Source organism: Alligator sinensis, unplaced genomic scaffold, assembly GCF_000455745.1.
Source record: "Alligator sinensis unplaced genomic scaffold, ASM45574v1 scaffold567_1, whole genome shotgun sequence".
Classification (NCBI taxonomy): Eukaryota; Metazoa; Chordata; order Crocodylia; family Alligatoridae; genus Alligator; species Alligator sinensis.
The window spans coordinates 955,285-981,491 of NW_005842049.1; the positions used below are offsets into that span (position 1 = coordinate 955,285).

Consider the following 26,207-nt stretch of genomic DNA (forward strand, 5'->3'; position numbering starts at 1 on the left):
CTGTATCTGGTGAGCAAAGGGGGCAGGGGCATCTCTGATTTTTCATGATAAACAACCCCAGATAAAATGCCAAAATTAATAGGTATTTAGCATTAATTTTAATACAGTGATTGAGGCCCTGGTGGGCTTCCAAATTGCTTTAAAATTGTAAATATATCAATAAAGCATTGTGTTCAATTGATATCTATCTATCTATAATGGCATTTCATTTTAATCACAGAAAAACATGGATTTGGGGGTTTTAATCAGAGAATTTGTGATTTTTAAACAGGGAAAATCAGAATCCCTGCTGATAATGGATATTAAAGGAGACTGAAAAAAGATGTCTCATTTGCTGGCTCATACTTACTAAAAGCAGAATTTCAAACTGACTAAGCACCCAAGCCTTTGAAATCAGAGATTACAAATGTTCTACTACTAGGGCATCTCATCCATTCTCTAGCCATCTAAGCCTGGGTTCGTTACAGGATGTTATCAACTATGTAGCCTACCAAACTGGTAGTTCATAATCCATGGAATCTATACAAGACCCAGTAAGGGGAAAAAAAAAGACCAAGTTAAAAATACTATGGTCAGAATTCATAGAATAATCTTCCAAAATGCTGTTTTCACCCATGAAAAGAAAAGCATGTTAATGGAGGCAGTTGTCTCCTATTTTTGAAAGTGATCAATATAGAGAGAGTTTTTCATAGTTCCAAGTTACCTCTGCTGTCACTCAGAACAGCAAAATGCCACCAAATACATGATTTCACCTCTTGAATGAGACCGACGAATAGAAGAAATCCTGCAGGATTATAACTTGCTAGGCAATATGAGCGAGGATGAAAGATTACTGTATCTCTGTTAAGTTCATGTTCACTCAAGGCAAGACCTGTGAAACGGATACGTCTGCATTCCAGGTGAACGTCTGAAACATTTTGTGCACCTCACCTAGAACTAGAGAACCCTAGTCCCATCAAATATTCACTAGGCATGTCTACACATGAACACAGTTCTCAGCAGTAAACTCCAATGCAGTTCATGCTGGAGTTTATTGCTGTCTGGCACCACGTTGAGCCAGGTTGTCCCAGCTGGCAGGGATCAGCCTGCCAGGCTGGGGCTGCTCCAGCCTGGTTCAGTGTGCTGCGGAGGGGCTGGCTCGGGCATGAGGGTGCTTCAGTGCAATGGTAGCTGGCAGGCAACCCCCTTACTGAAGCACCCTTATGCCCCAGCCAGCCCCATCAGTGTCTACATGTGGGTTGCTGTGGACTAAAAAACGCTGCTGTAAGATAATACTAGTAACCTGTGGTGGGTTTATTAGTTTGCTCCATCCTAATAGCATTGCACATGTAGAGGCTGAGATGTTTACTGCAGAGCTAATTAGGCAACCCCATGGTAAATGCCTCATGTAGACGCTGCTACTTTCTCCCAGCCTGTGCCCTACTAGCGGCAGCTTTGTTCCCAGCCATTTTACAGTGGATATCAAGAAGAATAGATGCCACATCTTTTATGTGCAAGTGATAGCCATCATCAGGACAGGATGAAATAGTCACATGCTGTGCAGGAAGGTTGGCTGTCATTTAATAAATAGTGCAAATGTTTAGCTCTCATGCCTAAAAACAGGCTGAGAATGGAAATTCAAAATGCTTAATGTGCTAGATGTCTTCCTCAGCCCACAAGCAACCTGAAACAAGAGTCCAGAGTCTGATTTTTCCCTGCATATACTTTGTACTTACTTCAAGACTTGCACTGGTAAAATGGCTCCGCCAGGCTGATTGACAGGAGTGAATGACAGATTCCATTATCACAAAACTACCTGCTGTGAGGCCTTCCCACTTTTCAAATGCAATAACAAGAATATTGGGCGAGGATCTTCAGCTGGTGTCAGTCAGTGTGGTTCTGCTGAATCAGTGGAGCTATTACACCGAATGAAGACTTGGTCCTCTGTGTCCAAGTAGGGGGAAGGATTGACTTCACTGTCATTCAAATAATATAAAGTACTACAACAACATCATTAGGCTTTCTTAATTTCTACCATACTGCATGTACTGAGCACACATAAGTACATTAATTCTGTGCTTTAGGAGGTTTGCCACACTTCCCTTTTAATCAGGCATTCAGACTTGCCTGTGTAAAAGTCATAGTTGAATAAATATACAAAAACAGGAATGTTATCCAGAGTCATAAGTGTAGGTTTCATAATGCTGAAAATACTGCATCTGACAAGGCAGTGCTTTCTTTTCCATAGCAGTTTATCTTAATTTTGTTTATCATAATGGCCAGAGAGTAAAGTGTCCACAATAAAAGCCTTATGCTACTTTGCATTCAGTCTAGAACTGTATTTGCATTTTATATTGATTTATTTTTTTAAAACTGTCTCCTCAAGAAGTGAGAGGGTTGGACTCTTGGGCCAAGTCTAGATATGAAGGCACATGTAGCGTATGGCACTGAAAACCTCTTTGTGGAATAACAAACCACACACCTGGAATGTGAAAATGTGCCCCACACTGCAAATTTGCAGCGTGGGGGCAAAATATGCTACCAGGATTTTCTGGCAGCAAAAACACGCAATGCGGTGCATGCTACTGTAGTGTGTACCAGAACAAACGGAGACTCCGTTCTCCAGGGAGAAGCTCTGGCTGCTGGCCAGAGTATCTCTACTATTTCATTTGTGCCCCAGGTTGCTCCATCACGCCAAGAGCCAGGAGAAGCAGAGAAAGGGCAGTTGACCTGAAGTGGGACAATTTGTCCCTCACCAAAGTGCATGTGCAGGAGTGTGCACTGTGGCACAGATTTGTGCTGCTACTATTTGTGCCACTTCAAGCACATGCCCCTGCACATCTGGACATAGCCCTGGAGTTCAATGGTTGGACTCCTGGATTGTAGTTGCAGTTCTGCCATTGATTCAGCATATGTTTGACTCACTATTGTTTTTGCTGTACCTCAGTTTCCTTGGTCTTGCAAATAAAAGTGATAATGCCCACCACACAGGAGGGTTCTATCCTTTGAAATGTTCAAATGAGTGGAGTTTTAGGTTAACTATTACTACTACTACTACTATTACTATTACTAATCATAATAATAATAACAATAATCCTCTCATACACATTATAAACTGTGAAAGACTTGCAGCAGCTTTTTCTGAGAAGCTGGGTCATTAATATATAGTGAAAAGTAAGGCCAGAAGGGACATCAGAAGATCATCCAGGCAGGAACATCTCTGTCTAAACCATTCAAGCCACGTGTCTGTCTAGCCTGCTCTTAAAACCTTCCAAGGATAGACATTTTACAACCTCTCTAGGTAATCTGTTCCAGTTCTTAACCACTCTCATAGTTAGACATTTCTTCCTAATAGCCAATGTAAGTTTCTTTTTTTCCAGGTTAAGACTGCTAACTTCTTGTTCTGCCCCTGTTTTGGCACATGCTACACTCCTATATTCATCCCTAGCAGTATTGTCAAATATCCACTGTTTGTAAGATTCGTTTTTGAGTTTCAACTCATTGAAGAGCTCGCTATATTTAGCCAGGCCAGTCTCTGACTGCTCTTCCTGTCCATCCTTTCTATCAAGATAGTATGCTCTTTTTATGGTCTCTTTGGGCATGTCTGCACATGCATTAATGGACCATTGTTACTGCGCGTTAAGTTTAGTGCCTGTAATAACAGGTATTAACTCGATGCACAGTAATCGACACTAGAAGTGTGCAAAGTAGGCTGTACTCGATTCAGATTCAGCCCCATTTGGGGGACAGTGATTCAATTCACTGATTTGGATCACTGTCCTGATTCGATTTGGCTGAATCCAAATCTGAAGATTCGATTCTGATTCAGAGAATCAGTGATTCAGCTCTAGATACAGCTTTATATGTATACCAGGCGCAGCTTGTGAATGCTGAGGTGGTGGGGCGGGTGGAGCAGCCATGGGAGCACGTGGGACTGTGCTCTGTGAAGTACTTCCGGTCCACTTCTGGGTCCACTGCTGAGCATGTGGGGGACCACCCCAGTGTCCCCCCAACTCTGCAATCGGCTGCGGGGAGGGACCCCAGGTGCCCCCCTGGCCCAGGCAACTGTCTGCTGCTGAGCTTGCTGGGAATCCCCCACGCTCCTGTGGGACACTTCACCCACCCCACCATCTCAGCGTTCATGAGCTGCCTGGTACCTTGAGGTATGTAGAAAAAACATATAAAGCTATGTCTATGTCTGAATTGTTGAAACACGCTGAATCTCTCCAAATTGAATTGGAGGCTTCCGATTCAATTTGGAGACATTAAAGGGTCTCCTGATTCAATTCAGATTTGGAGATTCAGTCACCAAATCAGGCCGAATCTCCTCCAAATCGAATAGGTGACCACAGCTTCACACATCCCTAATTGACACTACTGCACAGTAGCACTGGCACATGGTCTTTTAGCGATGCTAATTCGTAGTAGACTAATTCTACTGTGCATTAGCATGGATACATGTCTACTGTGTATTTAGCATCTCTTGTAGTACAATGTCTATTGCTCATTTAATATTTCATGTAGATGTGCCCTTTAAGGTTCGACCAGTTCTCCTACGTTGCTTTTCCCCTTATATATGCCTCCCAGGGGACTATGCCTACCATCTCCCTGAGTCTGTTGGAATATCCACGTACAGGAGTCTTCAGGTGTTGCTGGGAATTAGCTACACCAGCTTATATCTCAACCTCTGTGGGACCTTCTTGCCACTCTAACTTTTGACTAAGGATGCTAGCCTTTGAGGGAACAGAAAGAGAACTTAAAGCAACCTTTAACTCTTTCATCTGAAGTTATACTGAATGTAGCTCAGTCATCCAGAGCATCAGGCTTCATGTAACATGGAGCCAGGGGATCCTGTTACTTTAAGAGGAGAAAGCAGCAGGCTAAAACAGTCAGCAAGAGATAGCTGAATTGAAGCCACCTGCATTTTGAATAAGCAGCCAGGAAAAAACCCATCAGGAGCAGGGACCCCAGCCTTGAGGCTTGGGACTGCTAAGTAACCAGAGAGGACTGCAGGGCAGGGGAGATCAAACAGCATGTTAGGCTGAACAGAAACCCATGGGCCCCTTTTCAAAGGCAGCAATCAGTTGATCGGAAGGGGCAAAGCTTGGCTGTATATAAACCCAGCCGCTGGGCTGGGCTGGCAGTCTATTCTTGCAGGCTGCAGGGAAAGGAGCTGAAGGCAGAGCAGGCTGTCAGGGAAAAGGAGGTGCCCTGTGAGCTGGGGATCAAGTCAGATCCTTATAGGAAGAATGTGGAAACTGTGGCCCTGAGGGGTTGTAGGATGAGTTGCAACTGGAGGGCTAACACTTTGCTTTCCAGTTATTTTTTCTGCATTTAGGTTTAAACACTAGGGGACCCGGTTGTGGATATGGGGTAGGTGTTGAGGCCACATGGGTGCCTGAGGGGGACATCTAGAATAAAGTGCTGTAAGGGTCAGGGACCACAGGGTAGTGCAGAGCCTGAGCAGCCTTGCCTGAGTTGGTGACTGCAGAGAAGCTGGCGTAGAATGCAAGAGCCACCTTGGCAAGGCCAGGGATCCCAGGAGCCCAGAGCTGGGGGGGGCTCAGCCCCAAGAAAAGAGCCAAAGCTGGGAAGCCTGAAGCCTAGACAAGAGTTTGGGAGCCTGAGAGGCCCATTGCTTCTCCTAAGTTACAACAGAGATACCTGCAAGGCCTGGACATGGCTACAGGGGAGGAAAGAGAGTCATGGTTATAGCCCTTAAGGCACAATAAGCAACATCTTAAAAGGGAAAAACATCCCTTACGGTTTGGGGCAGAGGTGCCCCGAGGACTGTGCAGAGAAGGAAGGCACCAAGGAAGAGGCTATCCCAAACTTTGGAGGCAGCCTTCTCAGTTAAATACCTTAAGATCAAGTGATGCCAGGTAAGAGAGAGAAGTGAGAGAGCTGGGGAGTGAGGGCAGGCAAGTCCGACCACCAGGGAGCTTCAAGCACAGGGGCCACATCCACGCAAGCGTGGGCGTTTGTTTCCACATGGACAAGAAGCAGTGGCACAGTTGCTGCTGCTGCTTGTACCCAGGGATCACCTATGCCACATGCCCTTTGATGTGCAACAGGTTACCCTAGGTGGGATGGGGTAGGGGAGGCTGGGGCCAGCACTGAATTGGCCCCAGGAGTTTTACCTGGGGTCCTGGAGGCCTCCTGGGCTGCAGCAGAGCCTGGCCAGCAGCAGGAGTGTGACTCTGGCCAGCCAGGCTTTGGGTCTCCTGGGGTCAAGCTTCCTCCCCATTGCCCCTCTACCTTGCAATGTGGAGAACAGATGAATGTGCCGTATGTGGCACTGCAAACATGTCTGTGGCTCCATGTACTGCACAGCTGAACTTGTCTGGACGTGGCCAGGGGGTATAGTCCCTGAGCCTGTCGTGTGTGTGTGTGTGTATTCACATCTCCACACTTGAAACTTTCCCTCGTACTGATCTGACTACTACTGAATGTCTTTTCCTTCAGACATTGCAGTGCTTAAGGCATTCACAGGTTCTCCATTACTTCCAGGTTGAGTAAAAGGGTGGGAAAGTACAGCATATGAATTTTCTTCACATTACTCATAATAGTGCTAGCCAAGGATTTGGGATCAAGATTTTAGTTCCCTGCATTTTTAATGCATGGAGCTTTGGCATAAGGTTGACAGCTGAATATGTTTCTTAAAACAGTTCCATTTTTTCTCCCCAGACGTTTCCGCAGACAAGATGTTCGACATGGAAATGCAGCTCAGCAGTGTTTTGGCCAGCAATTCATTGGTAATCCACACACACTACAGCAAGATGCTAGTGAATGCCTAGAACAAAGAGTACCGCTGCTCCATGGGGGGACGACATGAGCTGGATTCTGAGCCCAGTTTCACTGGATTTACACTGGTGTATCTCTCCTGATTTCACAGTAGTTACTCTTGATTTACACTAGTGTAATTAAGAACAGTCTCAGAACAAAGAGTCAGATCCAAACAAAAAAAAAAATGGACTTAGGTGCCTGGGTGAAACTTAGACTAGATTCTGACACCCATGTCTGAGTGAATGATCCACGAAACCCCTGCCTAGCCACTTACGTGCCTGAGAGGCTGTTGTTCATCTAACGTTCTGCTAGTGCATGGTCTGAGAGGCACAACTATACGGCTCAGCATCTGTCTTACTGAAAGTCTTTACGGATTCACAAACTAAATACCCCTGAGTCTAAGTCCCCTGCAGAGCCAGACATGATAGGCATGTTCTGAGCCCAGTTACAACACCGAGTTCAACACAAAACTCAGCAGCCACAGTCATTTTCAAAATGATGGCAGCAGTGGTGGCACCCGTCTTTTATGTGATAGTTTAATAGATAGGATGGTGGCCCAGGAAGTGATAGGATAGATAGTGATGGTGGCCCAGGATAGGGGGCAGGCAGGTTCTAGGCCCTTTGCATCCTGAAAGCCTGAGAGGATTCAAAATTACATCTTCTGCCTCCCAGGAGAGTTGTTGAGGCTCTAGACTGCAAGCTAGGCTTGTGGCAGAGTTGGCCCACTTTGCAGAATGGAACGCAAGATTCATGGATTTAAAGAGAGGATAATGGTGCATGTGGCTTTGCAGTCCACTGATGAAGGCACTGCCTTGGACAAGGGAATCCTGGATTCCACTCCCTGATCCAGGCCCTGCTTGTGCATTTTGGATTAAATTGGATAAAGTACATAAACAATGTTTGGAGCAGGAACTGAAACCATGACTCCTCCCATGCAGGTTATCACTCTCATTACTAAACCACAGCTGTCTTCATGCTCCCTCTTAATTATTCTTTTTCTCTGTCCCTATAAATCTTGTATTCCTCTCTATACAGCATCCCAACTTCAATGTCATGGCCTTGACAATAGCCTGGTGAATAGGGGTTATTTATTTAGTGGAGATGGATGATGTAGTTTGAATCCTCTCATGCTGAGGAGGGCATTGAACCTGGGCTCCTATTTCCTCTGAATTCGTTTACTTAAATGTTATCATATAAAAGATGGGCACTGCCACCTTTTCCTCTGGATATGTTTTAAAGAAAAGATGGAGCTAATGATCCATAGACAAGGAATTGCTTAGGCACCTAATTTCTGGACGCTTTTTCAGACTCTGAATTCGAGTCTCAAATAGGTGCCTAAGTGTACCCTGAGGAAAGCATTTAGATCTGAAAAAGAAAAGACAGGATATCAGAAATAAACCTCTATTCAGCGTTTCCTAATGGCTAACTTAGGCATCTCCTCATTCAACTTGCTGGGAGTAGTGATCCCATTCTGTAGCATCTAAAAGTAAGGCTTGGTGGCACTGAACATCACTGTACCAAAATCCTTTTGTAGATCTGGGCCTAATAGACTAACCACCTAAGCAGGAATACATCCCTATTCAAGACTATATGCTATATTTTTAATGTAGTTTAATGCTTAAGTTCCATTATAGTCTTATTTAGCCTTATAGGGTCATGTTAAGAAAGGATTGAGTTATACAGATGATTAGTGTTCTCCTAAACTATGGTCCAAACCTTTCAAGGTGCTAAATGACCGTAGTTCCTATTGAGTTCAATCACTGGCACTGAGTACAATATAAAAATATAGATAGATAAAAGTTGCTGGGAAATGCTTTGCATTTTACAGCATCAGATCCAATAAATTTGGAGAGAGAGAATCAAAGAAAATGTGGGGGGGGGGTTTCCCTCTGAAAGATGTTGAGCCAGATAAATTTTTGCTGAAATTGCAGTTTTATGAAGGAAGGACTATAGTTTGGAAGGAAAATATATCAAAAGGTAATTCTTGACTTCCAAAAGGCCTTTGATCTAGTATCCCACAAAATCCTCTCCAGAAAATTTGAGGATTGTGGGCTTAACTGCAAGACAGTCAGATGAGTCTGGCTGCAGGATAGGACCCAGCAAGTCATAGTGAACAAATCTGCATCATCCTGGCGAGAAGTAGACAGCGGTGTCCCACAGGGGTCGATGCTCAGTCCAGTTCTTTTCAATATCTTTCTTAACAATTTGGATGTGGGGATGAAGAGCTCACTGGCCACATTCATGGACAACACCAAGTTATAGGGAAGCGTGGTCACGCTTGAAGATAGGCTACAGTTACAGGTGAACCTAGACAGGCTGGCAAGCTGGGCAGATCAGAATTTTATGAAGTTCAGTGTCGAGAAATGTGAAGTGCTCCACCTTGGGACGAGCAACCCTCAATGCACCTACAGGCTGGAGGGCACCAAACTGACTACCACTGTGAATGAAAGGGAGCTGGGGGTAATAATAGACTACAGTTGGAATAAGAGCTGGCAGTGCGATGCTGTAGCCAGTAGGGCAAATAATACTCTGACATGCATAAAGCAATGCATCTCCAGCAAAACTTCTTCTGCTCTACTCAGCAGTGGTGAGACCGCAGCTGGAGTACTGTGTCCAGTTCTGGGCACTGCACTTTAACAAGGATGTGGACAAGCTTGAGAGAGTTCAAAGAAGAGCCAGCCATATGATCAGAGTCTTAAAAGGCAAGCCATACGAGGAAAGGCTGGGGGATCTGGGACTCTTCAACCTGAAAAAAAGAAGGCTGAGAGGGGACCTGGTAGCAGCTTACCGCTACACTAGAGGAGTACATCAAGGGCTTGGTGAACAACTGTTCACCAGAGCACTTGAGGAGAAAACTAGGAGTAATGGCCACAAACTCCTGGAAGACAGATTCAGGCTCAGCATTAGGGAAAATTTCTTCACAGTCAGGGTGTCCACACTGTGGAATAAGCTCCCTCCAGAGGTGGTGCAATCACCTACCCTGGAAATCTTCAAGAGGAGACTGGACGGTCACCTTGCTGGGGTCACCTGACCCCTAGTTATCTTTCCTGCTTGGTGCAGGGGGCTGGACCCGATGATCTTCTGCAGTCCCTTCTGACCTTAAAATCTATTAATCTATGAACTTGTTAAATTTGCTCAGTAACAGAGAAACAGATCATAACACCTGTTCTCAGCAGGGCCCCCCACTGAGTTCCTTGGATAATTTTCCCATGGAAAACATGCAGGGGATTTATGGACCCTTTTGACACCACTGAAAATTTACACACAGTGACACTGTAGATGTGGCTGCAAACTACATTTGGAACCTAACACTTACAGATATAAGTGAGAGAGATCATGATGAGTTTCAAGTCCCATGTTTCTGGGCCAGAACCTGATTGTAGGCTGGTATCAAGCATCCACCTCTTCTTCAATCCACCTATTGTAAAACAAATATTCTTATTAAGGCTTTATAGAGTCCACTGGTCTGTTCTAGTGTAGAAACATTATTCTAGGTGTTCCTTCTTTGTGTTTTCTAAGTTTTGCTATATGTGGGAGGCCAAGAATGTGTCAACTAGTTATTTTCAAGTGCATCATTTGTAGTATCTGGGTGCTACTATATATATATATATATATATATATTCACACACACACTGGGCCCATGTTATGGTAATCTATAGATGTACACATTCTGGACATTAAATAAAAAGTTCAGATATCCATAAGCCTTTCAGCCTCTGATCCTGTAAAGAACTGAGCACTTTGATCCTGATCCAGCTGGGTAGTTTTTCCATGATTACATTTAAGTCTGCAGGTGTCCCATTGGCTTCATAGACTTAAAATTAAGCACATGCACAAATCGTTTGTGGATTGAGGGCAGAATGCTTAGTACCTGGGACTGAGCCCTGTTATACATGTGTAAACGTCAACTGCTAGTTATGTATTATGTTGATAGGATGTATTATCTTAGTGCTCAGTCTTAGGGCTGAGGTGAAGCTTGCTCTTACATCCCATTGGAGACAATAATTACTGAAGGTGCTCCAGGCTTCATGGAATATGGTCTTTACTGAGCATTAAATTCTAGTCTCTAGATGGAGAGATATGAGCCAAATTTCATTTTAGTGATGGATGTCAAAGGAATCCTTGAAAAGTCCAATAAAAAGATGCCCTAAATGAGGGTGACAACATTTATCATAGTTTCATAGTAGCTAAGGTCAGGAGGGACCTGAACAGATCATCTAGCCTGACCCCCTGCCACAGGCAGGAATGAATCCTGGGTTCACAAGACCCCAGACAGGTGTTCGTCCACCCTCTTGAATTTGTCCAAGGTAGGGGCGAGGACCACCTCCCAGGGAAGTTGGTTCCAGATTTTGGCCACCCTAACTGTAAAATATTGCCTTCTGATCTCCAACCTAAACCTATTCTCCGTCAGCTTATTACCATTGTTCCTTGTCACCCCAGGTGGTGCTGGGGAGAAAAGGGCTCTGCCTATTTGCTGATGATCTCCCCTGATGAGCTTGTAGGCAGCCACCAGGTCCCCCCTCAGCCTCCTCTTGCTGAGGCTGAACAGGTTCAGGTCCCTCAGTCTCTCCTCGTAGGGCCTGTCCTGCTGCCCTCTCACCAAGCGGGTGGCCCTCCTCTGAACCCTCTCCAGGCTGGCCACATCCCTTTTGAAGTGCGGCGCCCAGTACTGGACGCAGTACTCCAACTGTGGCCTGACCAAAGTCGCATAGAGAGGGGTGGGGGCATCACCTCTCTGGACCAGCTTGAGATGCACCTTTGGATGCATGACAAGGTATGGCTGACCTTGCTGGCTGCGGTCTGGCATTGGCGGCTCATGTTCATCTTGGAGTCAAGAATGACTCCAAGATCCCTTTCTCCCTCTGTGCTTTCAAGAAGGGAACTCCCCAGCCTGTATGTATGCTGTGGATTCCTTCTCCCAAGGTGCAGCACCCTGCATTTGTCTACGTTGAATCCCATCCTATTCTCATCTGCCCACTTTTGTAGTCTGTCTAAATCTAGTTGCAGCCTCTCTCTCCCTTCAAGTGTGTCCACCTTGCCCCATGAGTGGGACTGGTAGATAACAAAATCTTATTTTTCTGCATAGGAGAAGCTCTGGAGAAGACTGAAGAGCGACTGGTCTATGGAATAGAGTATAATAGCACACTTCTGGAATGTACCCCTAGGACATTACAAGCAAAGGTGATCTGGTTTGTACAGCGAGCCCATGACTCCAGAAAAGAAGAGGTAACTTTCCATGTAGTTCAAGTTTCATCATTTTTACTAAATCAGTTTGTTGTGTTAGGGAAATTGTAGGTTAAAAAAACAAACAAACAAAAACCTTCTGCAAAATAGGTGGTGTCAGCAGGTGTCATGTACATACATTCATATATTTTTGAACCATTTTAATTATGCGCAGAATCAGATTAGATAAACAGGACAGAAAATTTCACCCAGTGATTCCTGCTTGAAGCCGAATAGTTCATAGCTGAACTTGCGTATGCTTTTAAAAATGCAGCCAATCTTGATTTACAACCTCAGTAGGCATATCTGCATGTTCATTAATGTGCCATAATTACAGCACATGAAGTTTAGTACCTGTAATGATGGTTACTAACTTAATGTGCCATAATCAGCACTACTGCGCATTAATGTAGATGAACGCTTTTTTAGTGATGTTATTGAGCATTAGACTAATGCACATTAGTATTGGTTTTGCCCACTGTGCTAATGTGTACTAGAAATAGTCTTCTTTGCCTTAACTGTCTCATGTAGATGTACCCAGTGTGATGCAGAGTCTGTTCCAATTGGAAGCTTTTTTCCCTGTTTAAAAATGTCCACCTTATTTCCAGTTTGAATTGGTCTAAATTCAACTTTGATCTATTGTTTTTTGTTATTTGTCTATTACATTAAAGCGACCTTTCATCTAGGATATCTTTTTCCTTTGTATATACCCAGAGACTGTGATCAAGTTATCTGTCTATCTGATGTGCTCATAGTGTCCCCATTAGCATAAATGCCCTATCATCCTGAGTATATTTATCCTGACAGCATCCCTATGATATAGGGCAGTATTATTGTCTCCATTTTACAGATGCAGGCCTAACTACATTGTTGGTGTCTAAAGCTGGCACTTTAGTCTCTATTGAAGTTGTTGAACCCTTAACACAGTTGTCACCTACTGTGTAGGTACCTTAAAACCTTAAGAACAAATGTGCATGCTCAAATCCTGACATTGCTGAACTCCTCAGATCGCAGGTAATGCCTAAGCCCTACCAGGATTCTGCACCCATTTTACCTGTGGAGTCCTAATTTAATAGACATTTTCAGAGAACACTGTATTGGATTGGGCCTCATGCAAAAGCCAGAAAGGTATAAGAATATTTTGAGAAGGGTTGGGGGAAACAGTATGGAGGTATATATGTTAGGCAACTCATCTGACAGAACTTACCCGGGAGGCAAGGAGATCTGCTTTCAAATTACTACTCTTCCTGGTTGAAAGCAGGAACCTGACCACAAGATCTCCCACATGCTTGGAGAGTGTCCTATCCACCAGGCATCTGGGTCATCTAGTCCCCTGCCTCGCTTGTTGGCTTCTGTCAGAGGTGGGTCCAGGATTGGTGTGAGAGGGCACAGCCACACACCTTCAGCTGAGTGGCACATGTAAAATGAACTCTCTGAGCTTCCTGGCATATCAGCCTATGTCCTGCCATGTCCTGCTGCCATGGGCTCTGAACTTACCAGCTGATTGGCACAGGCTGTGGCCAGAGCCCCTGCTTTCACACAGGTCTAGAGCCCGGTGGTGAGCACCACTGCCATTCGACCTCCCTTCCTCCCCTCTGCCACTGAATTCAGAAGCAGGAGAGAAGAGGGGACAAGTGGTGGCAGTGGTGCGTACCTCCTGGGCCTTAGAGCTGCATGAAAACATAGCTCCAGCCAGAGCCTGGGCTGATCTGCTGGTGACCTCAGAGCTCATAGCATTTATGGAATAACTGAAGGGCCATGCAATGATACCACTGCGCCCCTTTCATATATACCCCAGATCAGCCCCTGGCTTCTCCGAATCGGTGCAAGGGGACCTGCATGGCAATATGGGTATTTAACTTGGGGCTGAGCATGCCATTAGGAAGCAGGCAGCTTAAAAGACTGTACTGAAACACCTACCTTTTTTGTGATTTAGCCCTGAGCCACTTGCTTATGCTCACACAGGAAATCCCTGGCAGAGGGCAGGGCTCTCAAGTCCTAGACTTGCAACCTATGCCCTGAACCTTCCTTCCTCTCAAGAGTCAATCTGCTCCTCTAAGTGAAATCTTGTAGTTGCTCACAGACTAAATTAGAGCACTCACACACCTCTCCATTTGTGGCTAGGTCTCTAGGATGCATTTGATGAATGGTGTTTCTCTGGTCTTTTTAGTGCACTGTTGCATTTTTGTATTTGCACCGCAACTGCATTAATAAAACAGAGCACTATTTGTTCATTTCTCAGGTAAAGACAGATGACAGAATAGTCAAAATGGACCTTGGCCTCTTGTTTCTAAAACTGTATAGGATGGATGCGGGAACATATTTCTGTCAGACAGTGGAACACAGCATTGTTCATACGATCAGAAAAATCACCCTCGAGGTGGTGGAGGAAGAACGTGTAGATGAGATGTTCAACAAAGACTATGAGGAGGATGTCACTCATAAAATGCCATGCCCAGTGCACAGCAGCATCCCTCAAGCATCAAAGCCGTGGTACAAAGAGTTTCTGCAGCTAATAGGCTACAGCAACTTCCAGAGGGTTGAGGAGTATTGTGAAAAGGTGTGGTGCACGGATAAGAAGAGAAAAAAGCTAAAAATGTCCCCATCCAAGTGGAAGTATGCCAACCCCCAGGAGAAGAAAACACGCAGGTCAGACCATTACCGCCTCCCCAGGAACACTGCTGACTCTTGATGGACAAAATCTATTCACTGTTTGTTGGAGAATTTTTATTTGGACCTAAGGGATAAGGGGAAATAAATCTTGGTTTTGGGTAACTGAAACAGGTTTATATATAAAAGAAATAATAGGACTGAAAACAGAAGAGTATTATGGTAAGTTACAGCTTACATTCATGATGACTGTTCAGAAGCATTTAAAAAAAATCTGCTTAAGTAGCTGTTTCTAAATAGGTCATTGCATACAGAGTTTTCCTTTTAAGGACAACTTCATATTTTTGAGTGCTTTAATGAGTTTCCCATACAGACTATGTTTATGCTGTATATTGTTGCATATTATGGGGATATTGAAATCAACTCAAATAGCTGCACATTGACAAGCAAAAGAAAAAAAATGTGATATTTTGTTTCTTACATTTTCACAAATTTCTGATTGCTTCTAAAAGCAGCACACCTTAGTTTTCCCCTGTGACCTGCTTCAATTCAAAAGATAAAGATTTTCATAGTGTGGTGTACTGCTATTTCTAAAGAGGCTGAAGGGACCTTCCCTTTTTTTTCTCATTGATACTTGTCTTTATCAGTCATTTACAAAGCACAGTATACTCCTATCACAGCTAAGTAGTATTGCCATGTAACTCAGTGTATGTCAAATGCATGCACAGACCACAAATGGAATGACATTCTTCAGTGTAACTCTGTAAGAACTGGAAGGATAATGGTTTAGCCAGAGTATAAGTCAGTCAAAATGCTGGACAAGTGGCTCAATAACTGGCAGGTTTACAGGACTGCCCTGCTCTGATAAAAGAAGTTATTTCCTTGTCATGTTGTATATTTTCTCTAGGAATGTATGTACTGAAGCATACCTACCTCCTCCCAATAAACAATACGTGTATTTTCAGCATGTAAATAAATTCTGCATGTGCTGAAATCACAAGCGTTTAGAAGGCAGAGATGTAAGCTACTTGTATTGGAAAGACAGCATTCAAAGAAATAATGAATACTTTAAGGCAGAAAGCGTCATGTGTTTTGGTGTAGCAGGCACTCATAAAACAGAATGGTAGGTACAAATATCACAAGCAGTGTGCTTATATAACATTTCTATAGTATTTCCCTAGTTTCTTGGTCTTATTCAAGGAATTCTTTGCCTGATAGGTGATCTCCTCTCAGCATGGCTATTGCTGAGAAGAAACTCATAGCTGCACTTGTGAATACTGGGAAAACTATGGGAAGAAAGTTTGAAAGAACTCGGGCATCTGAGTAGCATTAAAAAAGTTGTACAAAGTTTTAAGTGTAATTCCCATATTTTTCTTGAATATATAAAGTACCCTGAAGCATGAGTCACTTGAGAAGTTGGGATAAAAAGATAAGCTAAACCTATAGGTGTCTTTTAAAAAAAAAAACAGGATTCACAAATGATATTGCTGGAATAGTCAAGCTGAGAATGATTTCTGCGAGGTGCTATCCCATGTGCTGAGATGGGCTGTAATGAGCTAATGATTATTGACTAAACCATTGTGTTGCCATACCAGATAGACCCACTGATCCAATCAAAATCTTACCCAGCACTGATGAATAGCTGGACCCACTTCAGTTTGCTGGCATGTCTCCATTTTTGTTGTATATTCTTCTGCGATGTTCCAAGCAGGAAAAATGGTTCATGTCCAGTGCTGACTTCTAAGCGGGAAACAGTCTGGGATTAATAGGAATTAGTGTTCTAAGTAGTATAGATTTGTTATTAACCTAGCAATCCACTGGAGGCCATTACTGTCCACTCCAGTGTCTTTAAATCATTCTGTATGTGGAATGAACAAAACAGTATGCCTGAGAGAAGGTACCTGCTCCTGGGATCAGTCTAATGCCAGCTGCAGAGTGAGCTCGGCTAGGATCTTATCTCTTCAAAAGCATCATTTTCTGAGAGCAGGAGGTATCCACTGTTCAGAAAGATACTCTGTGCAACCTGCCAACAAACAGAAGCAGAAGGGAAAGGAGGATATCATCTTATGTCATTTAAAGAGACAGATAAACCTCTCTAGCTTCTAGTTATTTTAAGTAGGTGACACGCTTATCTGCATTGCGTATAGCTCGAGTGTCTGTCTCACTGGTCCAATGGCAACACAATGCAAGAGGTCAGAGCTCTGGCTTGTGCTCCCTTAACCCACAGAAGCTGCCAGCATTATGGAAAAAGCATGAGCAGCCCCTGTGGGGAATAAGATGCATCTTGTAACTCACTTCGTTGTGGATTTTTCCATCTGGTGCAAGTGCCCAATTCAGGAATCCCTAGATAAATTTGGCCGTCAGTGCTAGTTTGGATTTAAAGAAGCTTAGTTCCAGTTAGGACATATCTATTCTCCGGCTACACAAAACATCCTAGCATTGAGCTATAGGGCATAAGGGAAGATAACGTATGTGCTTGCAGGTATTTTTGTCTGCTAATTCTATTTAAACAATGAGGTAAGCAAAATCAGACTGGCATCGTGCGTTCTTAGATTCCCCCAAGTAGCACGTGCTTGCAACATCACTGGAGTCTTCTGAGGGGGTTCTGCATATGATCTCAAGCAATTTTAACATGATGGTGAACCAACCTTCACTCTTAATGTCTAGAGCAGTGGTGTCAAACTCATGTAGCCCCAAAGGCCAGTCAATGGGCTACATGAATGGCAAAGGGCCAGGCCTGTGGGCCAGATCACCAGACCACCCTCACCATGCCCCTCCACCCCTGCCCCTGTGCCCAGTCCAGCCCATGTAATGTCTACCCTGACTGGTCCAGATCACACAGCACCTGTTTTGGCTGGACCAAGACTGCTTCATGTGACACCTATGCAGGACTGGTCCAGGACATGTGTGCCACGCCTGCTCTGGCTAGTCTGGGATCTGGGCTGCATGCAGGAGCCACCCTGGATTGGGCAGGGTGGGTGCTGTGGGCAGCAAGCGTCTCAGACCAGCTGGAGCATGTGTGCATGTAGCATGTGTCTTGGGCCATCTGAGCGAGGCGTCATGTGCTGCACACACGCCAGACAAGCTGAGATAGGTGCTATATGTGGCATGGTTCTCAGACTGGCCGGAGCAGATGCCACGTGCAGCACAGGTCCTGAACTGGCCAAGCTGGATGCCATGTGAAGCATGAGTCCTGGGCGGGCTAAAGCATGTGCTGTGTGCAGCACATGTCCTGAGTCCTACGCATGGGGCCACTCCACTGCACATCAACTCTGGACCCAGGGGCAGCACCATGGGCTGGACGATGGGGCTCCACAGGCCATATTTTTGACACCCTTGATCTAGAGAAATGAAGAATAATAGATGAGATCTCAGGGGTTAGTAGGAAACAAATTATCCCTGCCATCAGAAGTCACCAAACATAACATCACTGAGATCCTTAAAGGGAAGAATAATATCCAGAGGGGCTGGGGTTGTTGGGGAGAGTATAGTGGCTTTCACAGCAGAAAAGAAAGAGATTTGTGTTACAGTATTAGAAGAGGGTTTCTTATTTACATTGCTGGCCACTGACAGCCCCCAGGACTCTCTCAAATTCTCTGGGACCCATAACAACACAAACTGGGCAGCCATACCAGATCTCCTCTGGTCTAGGTCTGAACTGAAAAGTTGTAGAATGTATTGTTTGCTCCACTAATGAGGAACTGTAGCATCTACTGATAATCAAGAATAATGCTGGTTGAATCTTTATTTCTTCTAGTAATGAATATGTTGTCAAATAGTCCTGTGCTAAGGACTAATGTCCTATCATTTAGAGACGACTTTAACAGAGCCTCAGCCTGAGGGAAATAACACAGTTGCATGTATAATTTTCCCAGATTATAGATGGAAATGAGGTGGTTCCTATATAGAATTCCTGTTTCAGAAGTTTTTAGTTTGCAGGGGCAAGTTTGAGGATCTTTAAGCCTTCATCATTACCAGTGACTTATGAAAGTATGAAATCTTGCTTAAAATTGAATAGGGTGCCTGAGAAAGAAGAGCAAGAATACCAATCATGTATTTGAGTCAGGTAAGCACAGAGGTTCTTATATTGCAGGCAACGTTATTTAAAATGCTTCTTTGTGTATATATGGGGGCATTGTCTGTTGTTTTCATTATGGATTTGATGTATTTTGTATGTGCATGAAGTTGCCTGATTATATAATGAAGTACAATATTTGTTGATCTGATCTGAATTGTTTCTCTTTATTTTGGCGGGGAAAAGAAGATAACAGTCTTATGTTTTCACTGATCTCCCAAAGGGTACATAATCCTCTCTCATTAATAATATTAACACCTAGCATTTACAGAACACTTTTTATCCAAAAATCTCAAGTACGTTATAAATGGAGGTCACCCCGTTTTGAAGCCGGGGAACTGACACACAAGGCAGTAAAATGATGCGCCCCAAGTCACCCAGCAAGCCATTGACATGACAAAAATAGACTGAGTCCACTACACATTTCTACTTGCAAGCAGAACATGGCTAGATGAAGACGGGAGGATTTTATTCTGTAGAAAAACATGGCACAATGTAGTCCCATATAATAATACCAATCCTAGCTCTAAAGGAGCTCCTCCATCTTTGCAGCATGGTGAAGTAGCAAGCGTGGAATGGCATTAACACAATTATACTGTTTCTCCAACCCCTTGGGATGGCTCAGGTGGTCAACTCATTGTGAAAGGCAACACAGGGTAGACACTAGAGTAGGGGTCTGATACTGACCTGCTACGTGACCGTGGAAAAGTCATTTCCTTCTCTCTGTGTCTTGTTCCTCTCCCCTAGTTGTCTGTTTTACTTTTTAGCCCCTGGTCCTGCTATTTGTTGCAAAGGAGATTTAAACTGAAAGGTCTCTGTGTCATGAACTATCTCCCACTATACTCCTAGACAGGGTTTGCCAAGTTATGGCCTCAATTTTAATAGGGGTATCTAGGAATTACTGTCATACACATGTTAATCGCTACTAAACCTTTGACAATGAGACCTCTTGTCTTAGAAATCCCTTACGAGTCTGACCAGCTTTTCTGTGGTAAATAAATACTTCATGCAAAAAAGAGAAATAATTTGCAAACTTCATTTACCTGACTAACACAGTTCATTTTGAAATGACACACAATTATCTTCCAACCTAATTCATATGCTGGGGGAGCTATTATTTCTATTTAATTTTGGAGAAAAGTTTCAATTTTCTTTCCTTCAAAAGTAGTGAACCAGTTTCTTTAAAGGAAAAAAAAAACACCATTAATCTCCTCATTTTACCTTGGAGCAATGAAGTTGGAGTTATTTATGCTACCTCATGTCTCTAGGTCCAGGAGTTACAGATGCCTTTGAAAGCTGCACTGTCCAGATAAGGAGTATTGGAAGTGAGCTTTTTTACATTGTAACCTAGCAGGATGTTTGTAATTCCCATCAGCTCTGTGAATCCATTTCAGTGCACCAAAATGCTGTTTTCTTTAAGATTTTAAATTGTCAGAGGGTGGATTCGTGTTCATTTAACACAAATAATTGCTGCAAATGAAGCTGTGATTGACAAGCCTTGTTTTTAGGTGATTCTTATTTTATCTACTATTAATTAGTGATTTTTTTTTCTTATTAGTTAAGGAAATAATTTGCCTGTAATTTGCAAAAATGACACTGCTGACAGAATTCTGAATTATCAAGTAAAACTACTTGTTACTGTCATTATTTAAACCTTAGGCTACTCCATATTGCATAGTGACACAGGCCCCAACCGTGCGACCAGACATTCACCAACAGACCACATTATGGTGGCCATCATAGAGAACAGTCCGGTTGTCCTCTGCCCTCTATTGATACAAAACTGGACACTTTTATGCCTTCAAGAGAAAAATAGCAGGCATAAAGGCATCCGGTTTCGTATCAGTAGAGGACAGAGTAGCAGAAAACCAGAATGTCCTCTATGATGGCCACCCTAGACCACATGCATCCACAGAGACCCCCAGCTGCAGTTTATAATCTTTAGGACAGTTTTGGCATTCTAAGACAATGCCAGTTGTAAACCCCAGGATAAAAAGTGCTATGGTTGAAACTGAAACTGTGTCTGTTATATGAGATTGTATAGCAAATTTGACTCTTAACCGTTCTTAACCCTTTGGCTAGGGACAGAAATTACATGTAAACCAGTATAAGTTATTGGAAACTGGACCAAATCTGTAACACAACAGACATTCAGGGAACATCAATCACTTTCAAAATGGCCAAAACCTGTATAAGATAAACCTGGATGGCTGTAGTATCAGACATTACTAATTTAGATTCAGTCAGTTTTTTGAACTTCTGTACCAGATCCCCTCCAGATTCAAGTTAACTTAGTCACTCAGCATCCCAGAATGCCTTTCACCTCCCCTGCAAACCCCCACTTGCAGAGTGGGTGGGCTAGCCTTGGCCCAAGCCGTCTGCTCCAGCTGAGCCGGAAGGCAGGTTCTAGCACCTCCCAGCTTCTGGCCTGTGCCACTGAAGGCATATGGATGCATTTCCAGAATCAAAAATGAATGTCTGTTCACTTGCTTATTGGCTCCATCTCCACAGTGTAAACTAACCTGTGAAGCTTGAATCGATTCAGCTTCAGGCTTTTTGACTGTCTGTACTTAGCCTTTGTGCCCATACGTTTCTGAAGATAGTGGAGCTCTGCAGGGATGAAGGGGTCAGCTCATATTAATTCAGTTGTAGGATGAGGGTCTCCAGTGTCCCCTGCATTTGCCACTGCAATTGCAGGATGGGGGCCTCCAGTTAGCCACTGACCCTTGCTAGCATTTACCCATTGAGTTAAATGTAGCTTGGGTCTGGGCTACAGCCCAAAGCCTTGTAAGCCACTGTGAGCTAAATCCAATTTAACTTCATGTGAAAAGCTGGAAATGTGGGGTCCTGACATGCAGCTAGGCAGTCAAGAGAGAGAGAGACATAGGACCCAGAAGGAGAGAACGAGCCTTAGGGTATGTGGCTCAATGAAATGGATGCTGTTCTGGATTAGAGGGGGCCCTGGACACTAGCCTGGGTCTTTGGTCCTCATGGGAAAGAAACTTTCCCAGTACTTTGTATTAAATTAATATTAAATGCAAGATGCAGCAAACCAGCTGGAAGAAGTGGGCTGAGGAGCAGTCCACATAATGTCTAACCTGTGGTCTGGTGGTGACATTTATTTGAGGAGAAGCAGGAGTTCAGACCTCCTGTGAGTGAGAAGGGGCTTTAGAAAGTGCCCTAGCCACTAAGCTATTGAACTAAAACATCATCTTCTCCTTTAGCATCTAACACCAGATAGTTCTGTGTTTTGCCTAAACTTGGGACTTACCCAAATTTAGGTGTTTGCGGCAGCCTATCTACCCAGGCAGAACACAGCCTGACTAAGCATGTGTAGAGGGCATCTGCCCGCTTGCTTGTCCAGACCTAAATTGCAAACTGTGCCTTTAAGTGCAGTTATGTTTTGAGCCATTTAAGCATATAAAGAGAAATAGGATTTAGCATGCTCTAATTAACTCTTATGACACCTGTGGAAAGGTGGTAAGTAGCACTATGCTTATGTCATTGATAGAGCAACTGAGAGAGAAAAGTGAAGGGACTTGCCCATGACCATTCAGTCAATCACTGGCAGAGCCAGGATTAAAGTGTCTGGATTTCTGGCTGTAGATCACACTCCTTGATAGCCTTGTCAAACATGCAACACAAAAGAGGCAGCATTAGCAGTGTAACTGAATTAACATTGCAGCTGGAAATTTCCCATTGTTTAACATTAACAATTATTGGTGTTTTTAGGCTTCTGAGTTAATAGCTCATTAAGCTGAATGGTAAATGTTCATGCCTGTCAGAATGAATGCAATTTGCTTTATACAATAAGAAGGAAAACTGCATATTCAGGTTTTCTTTTCACAAAAGTGTTTAAATGTTTTCTTTTTCAATTACAAGAACTCAAAGGCCACCTTAAGTATAGAAAGTGATGGGAATACATTTTAAGTGTGGGTACAAAGCTTTGCAAAGCTCAGACTATCACTCACCTGGAATGTTTCATTTTTATTTAATAATCTAATTAAGCCTATGCAAGTGTTTCAAATCCCCTAATAATGTAGTACTTAAATTATGACTATGAGTGCTTAAAAACACTAGTAAAATTGCATAGACTTTCTATTCATTTTTGGGGGTGCATCCACATGATTTCTGCAGCCTCTGCAGTGGCTGCTCATCCTCCATAGATCTCATTCTGAATCCAGGTCTTGATAGAAAATTAGAAATCAAAATTTACCACACGAAGGGAGAGATATTAGCAGAATCAAAAAAGGAGCATGGGAATATTTTTCAGCCATGCATTGTGATAATGAACTATGCTTGCTAGAGGGAGAAGGTGATCACATTCCACATGAAATGCATGACTCTGGAAGATCATTTTTTGCTAAAAAAAAAAAACTAGCAGCCACAAAGTAAGTTATTTCCATTGGACACATCCTGACATTCTAACGGTACACTTTGTTCTGCCAGAGGTGACTTTTTTAATAGGAAAGTTATTATATATAGTTTTTTTGTAGAACCTAAGGGAATTAGATGCTTATTTGTATGCTTAACTTGTGGTTCCTTTAAAAATTCCAACCTATATTATTTCCAGCAAACTAACTGTAACTTCAAAATTATGCAAGAACTATGTTTTCTTTCTGTTTATTTTTTAAAGAGAAGAGAGTTATAATTTCTTGTTAGACTTTAAAAAATAGTATTTATTTTACTTTGTTTTAATTAACATTAAATTTTTTAAAGTAAAGACATGGTAAAAGCAATTCACACACTATTAAATTTCCCCTTGAAATTACCAGTGCCCCAGTCTAGAATATTTCAGTTTTGGTTTTGTGCTCTGGCTTTTTGAGTTACTTTTTTACCTTGTCCTTTTGCTCTTTTTCTTTTCTGTTATTTTCTTACATGTCATGTAAGGTTCACAGAATCCTAAGCTAGCAGGTAAGTGAATATGAGAAATCAATATTTGTCTCTGGGCAAAATCCACTGTAATCTAGGAACTGTCCACTAACACATCCTTGCTGCAACAGCGTTAGGTAAAAAGCCTGATTTTGCCATGTGATTTGTCAGCACTGGAATTGTTAAGGGAGGTTCTTTGTGTTATCATCAAAATGTAAATGTTTTAAATTCCATGATTGTATAGAAGAATTTTTACAAAACTGATACATGTCTTTCCAGCAACAATTTTCAGGAGAAGAAAAATCCTGTTTCATTTTAAAGCAGAATTTCAGTTTGGTATGACAGTGCATCATCAGTAAAGAACCATTTAGGATAACTTCCTGAAATTCTCAGCTCTCACCACTGCATGGATAGATTGTACAAGAGAAAAGGCAATTCATTAGTGACTTTCTTCATCTTGAATAGTTCCCCTGGAGGCTTTGCTGCTTAAGAGAGGAAAATGAACATTTAGCAGACTTCAGCATTTGGCTTGTAGATGGCTTAAACACAAGAACTGGAGAACAGCTCTCACCCTGTGTTGCTATTTGATGCATCTACATGTGTAATTAATGTGCACAGATAAACACTAGAGCTTATTAAACAAAAGGCTCTGGAGTTTTTTGCTCCTGGCCATGCTGTTTGAACATACACCCAGGAGCAAAAAACTCTGGTGTATGTTGCTCCAGAGTTTATTTGTGAGCAGCACATTGAGCCTAGTCAGAGCAGCCCCAGCTGGCAGCACCCCAAGCTGCTCCAACCAGGCTCAGTGTGCTACAGCTGGCTCTGGGGCATGAGGGCTCTTCAGTGTGAGGCCGGCTGGCAGGCATGCCCTGCACTGAAGCACCCTCATGTCCCAGCTATCCAGGCAGCATCTACACATGTGCTGCAGTGCACAAAAATACTCCAGAGCAGGCTAATACTTACATTAGCCTGTTCCAGAGTGTATTAATGTCATGCACCCTAATAGAGGTACACCTGGAAATGTGGAGATGTTTACAGTGGAGCTAATTACAAAGCTCCACAGTAAATGTCTCATGTAGGTGCACCCACTGTAGCCTAATGTTGACCTAATGCAGTGGTTCTCAACCTTTTTTTAACTAAGGTACTCCTCATCAGACTCAATCCACCCCTTGGAAAATGCTAGTTCTTAGTTTTCACTTCTTGTTTGACTACAGCAAACGAATAGAGCAATTATTCCATTGCAAAGAACTCAGAAAAGCTACAGCAGGTCAGACGGTTCTTACCACCATTAATTCCTATTTGAAATCTCTGGGTTTATCTTATAAATCATGTTTGCACACCTAGCATCCAAGGGCAACCTTGAAAAGATCTCAGAGCACCCAGTGTAACAGGGAGCCCCCTTTGTATACTCCTCTTCTGGGCATTGATATAACAGAAACCCCTTTTTGCCTGCACCCTGCCCCCCAATTTTTGTGCATTTCTTTTTCCTTCCAAGTATTGGCAGAGACCTAGCACACACATTGCATGGGTGGGGCAAGGCGCAGAGCAAGCCAGAAAGTTGAAGCGGCTTTCTGTAGGAGAAACCTACAAACTACATCTATAAATCAATTAAGCTAAGCTTCACTAAAGAAAACAAAATAACCAAATTATCCACTTCAAAGCAAAGCCATAAGAAACAAGAAAAGCCAAGGTGCAGTGAAAGCATGACTGTAAATATATCCTGGTGAACACATCCCCACTTTGATTAAGACCTATTTCCCAAAGCAAACTTCCCATATCTGTCTAAAGTTTTATGCTAAATCAATCTATGTGGCTGCATCTAACTAAACACACTTACTGTGCCCAGTGGCCTTTGATCCTCACTACCTTACACTGCATTTTTATATATTTCTCACAATTCATTTTTATATTTCATCTGCCTCATCTTTGCCCTGGCATTCTGTATTTTATGTTTTACACCTTTTAACTTTTAACAAATATATTCTTTAAAGTAAGTCATACCTTGTATTACTAAAATTATTATTATAATAATGCAGTGGAATTGTAATCACTGGAATTGTATTGCTGTATTGGGTTCGCCCCCTCTAAGTGAATGTGAGCATGTATGAATCAGTAGATTATTGAATGACAAAGCAAGAGCCTATGGCTGTTTATCGACAATAGAGAATAGCCAGAGAAACTTACCATTACAAAACTGGACTCTACAATCCATTTTAAGCTAATCAAGTCACCTGAAACCTGCAAGGACACAGCCATTGAGTCAATCAGGTCAAGGGTGGACTCCCAAAACTGCACCATTGGGTGGAACCCCCAGTGACTGGACTCACAGTTGCCATGCACTACTCAAGACCCATGTGGAACAGTGACCTCCAGATTGGGCAACCAAGATGATGCTGGGGAACCACACACGTTTGCCAGAAAAGGGATAAAAGGCAGTTGAAGCGTGACACTCAGCAACAACCACTCTTCCAGCACCTGACCTACTGAGACAGAAGGATAAGTAGGCGACCCTCTTCTGGAGAAGACACCACCTTGGAAGAATCTGACCATTGACAGCAGATCTGCAGGGCCTCGAATAGGCAGATATACTAACACCAGTGCTCTCTCAGTGCTGGGGTGCATTTGGTTTTCTTTTTACGACACGGGCGAGAGGCATTCTGAA

The 26,207-nt window shown here is 43.1% G+C and overlaps 1 protein-coding gene across 1 annotated transcript in view; it reads left to right on the forward strand.

Annotated features, from left to right (window-relative positions):
* SEMA3E (semaphorin 3E) overlaps positions 1-15,037 on the forward strand; it is a 330,917-nt gene extending 315,880 nt beyond the window's left edge. Inside the window, exons 19-21 of the mRNA XM_025203239.1 lie at positions 6,667-6,734; positions 11,852-11,991; positions 14,231-15,037. Of these exons, the coding sequence (XP_025059024.1) occupies positions 6,667-6,734; positions 11,852-11,991; positions 14,231-14,680 (658 nt within the window). The 3' untranslated portion in view covers positions 14,681-15,037. The remainder of the gene's footprint in view (positions 1-6,666; positions 6,735-11,851; positions 11,992-14,230) is intronic.
* The last annotated feature ends 11,170 nt before the right edge of the window (positions 15,038-26,207 follow it).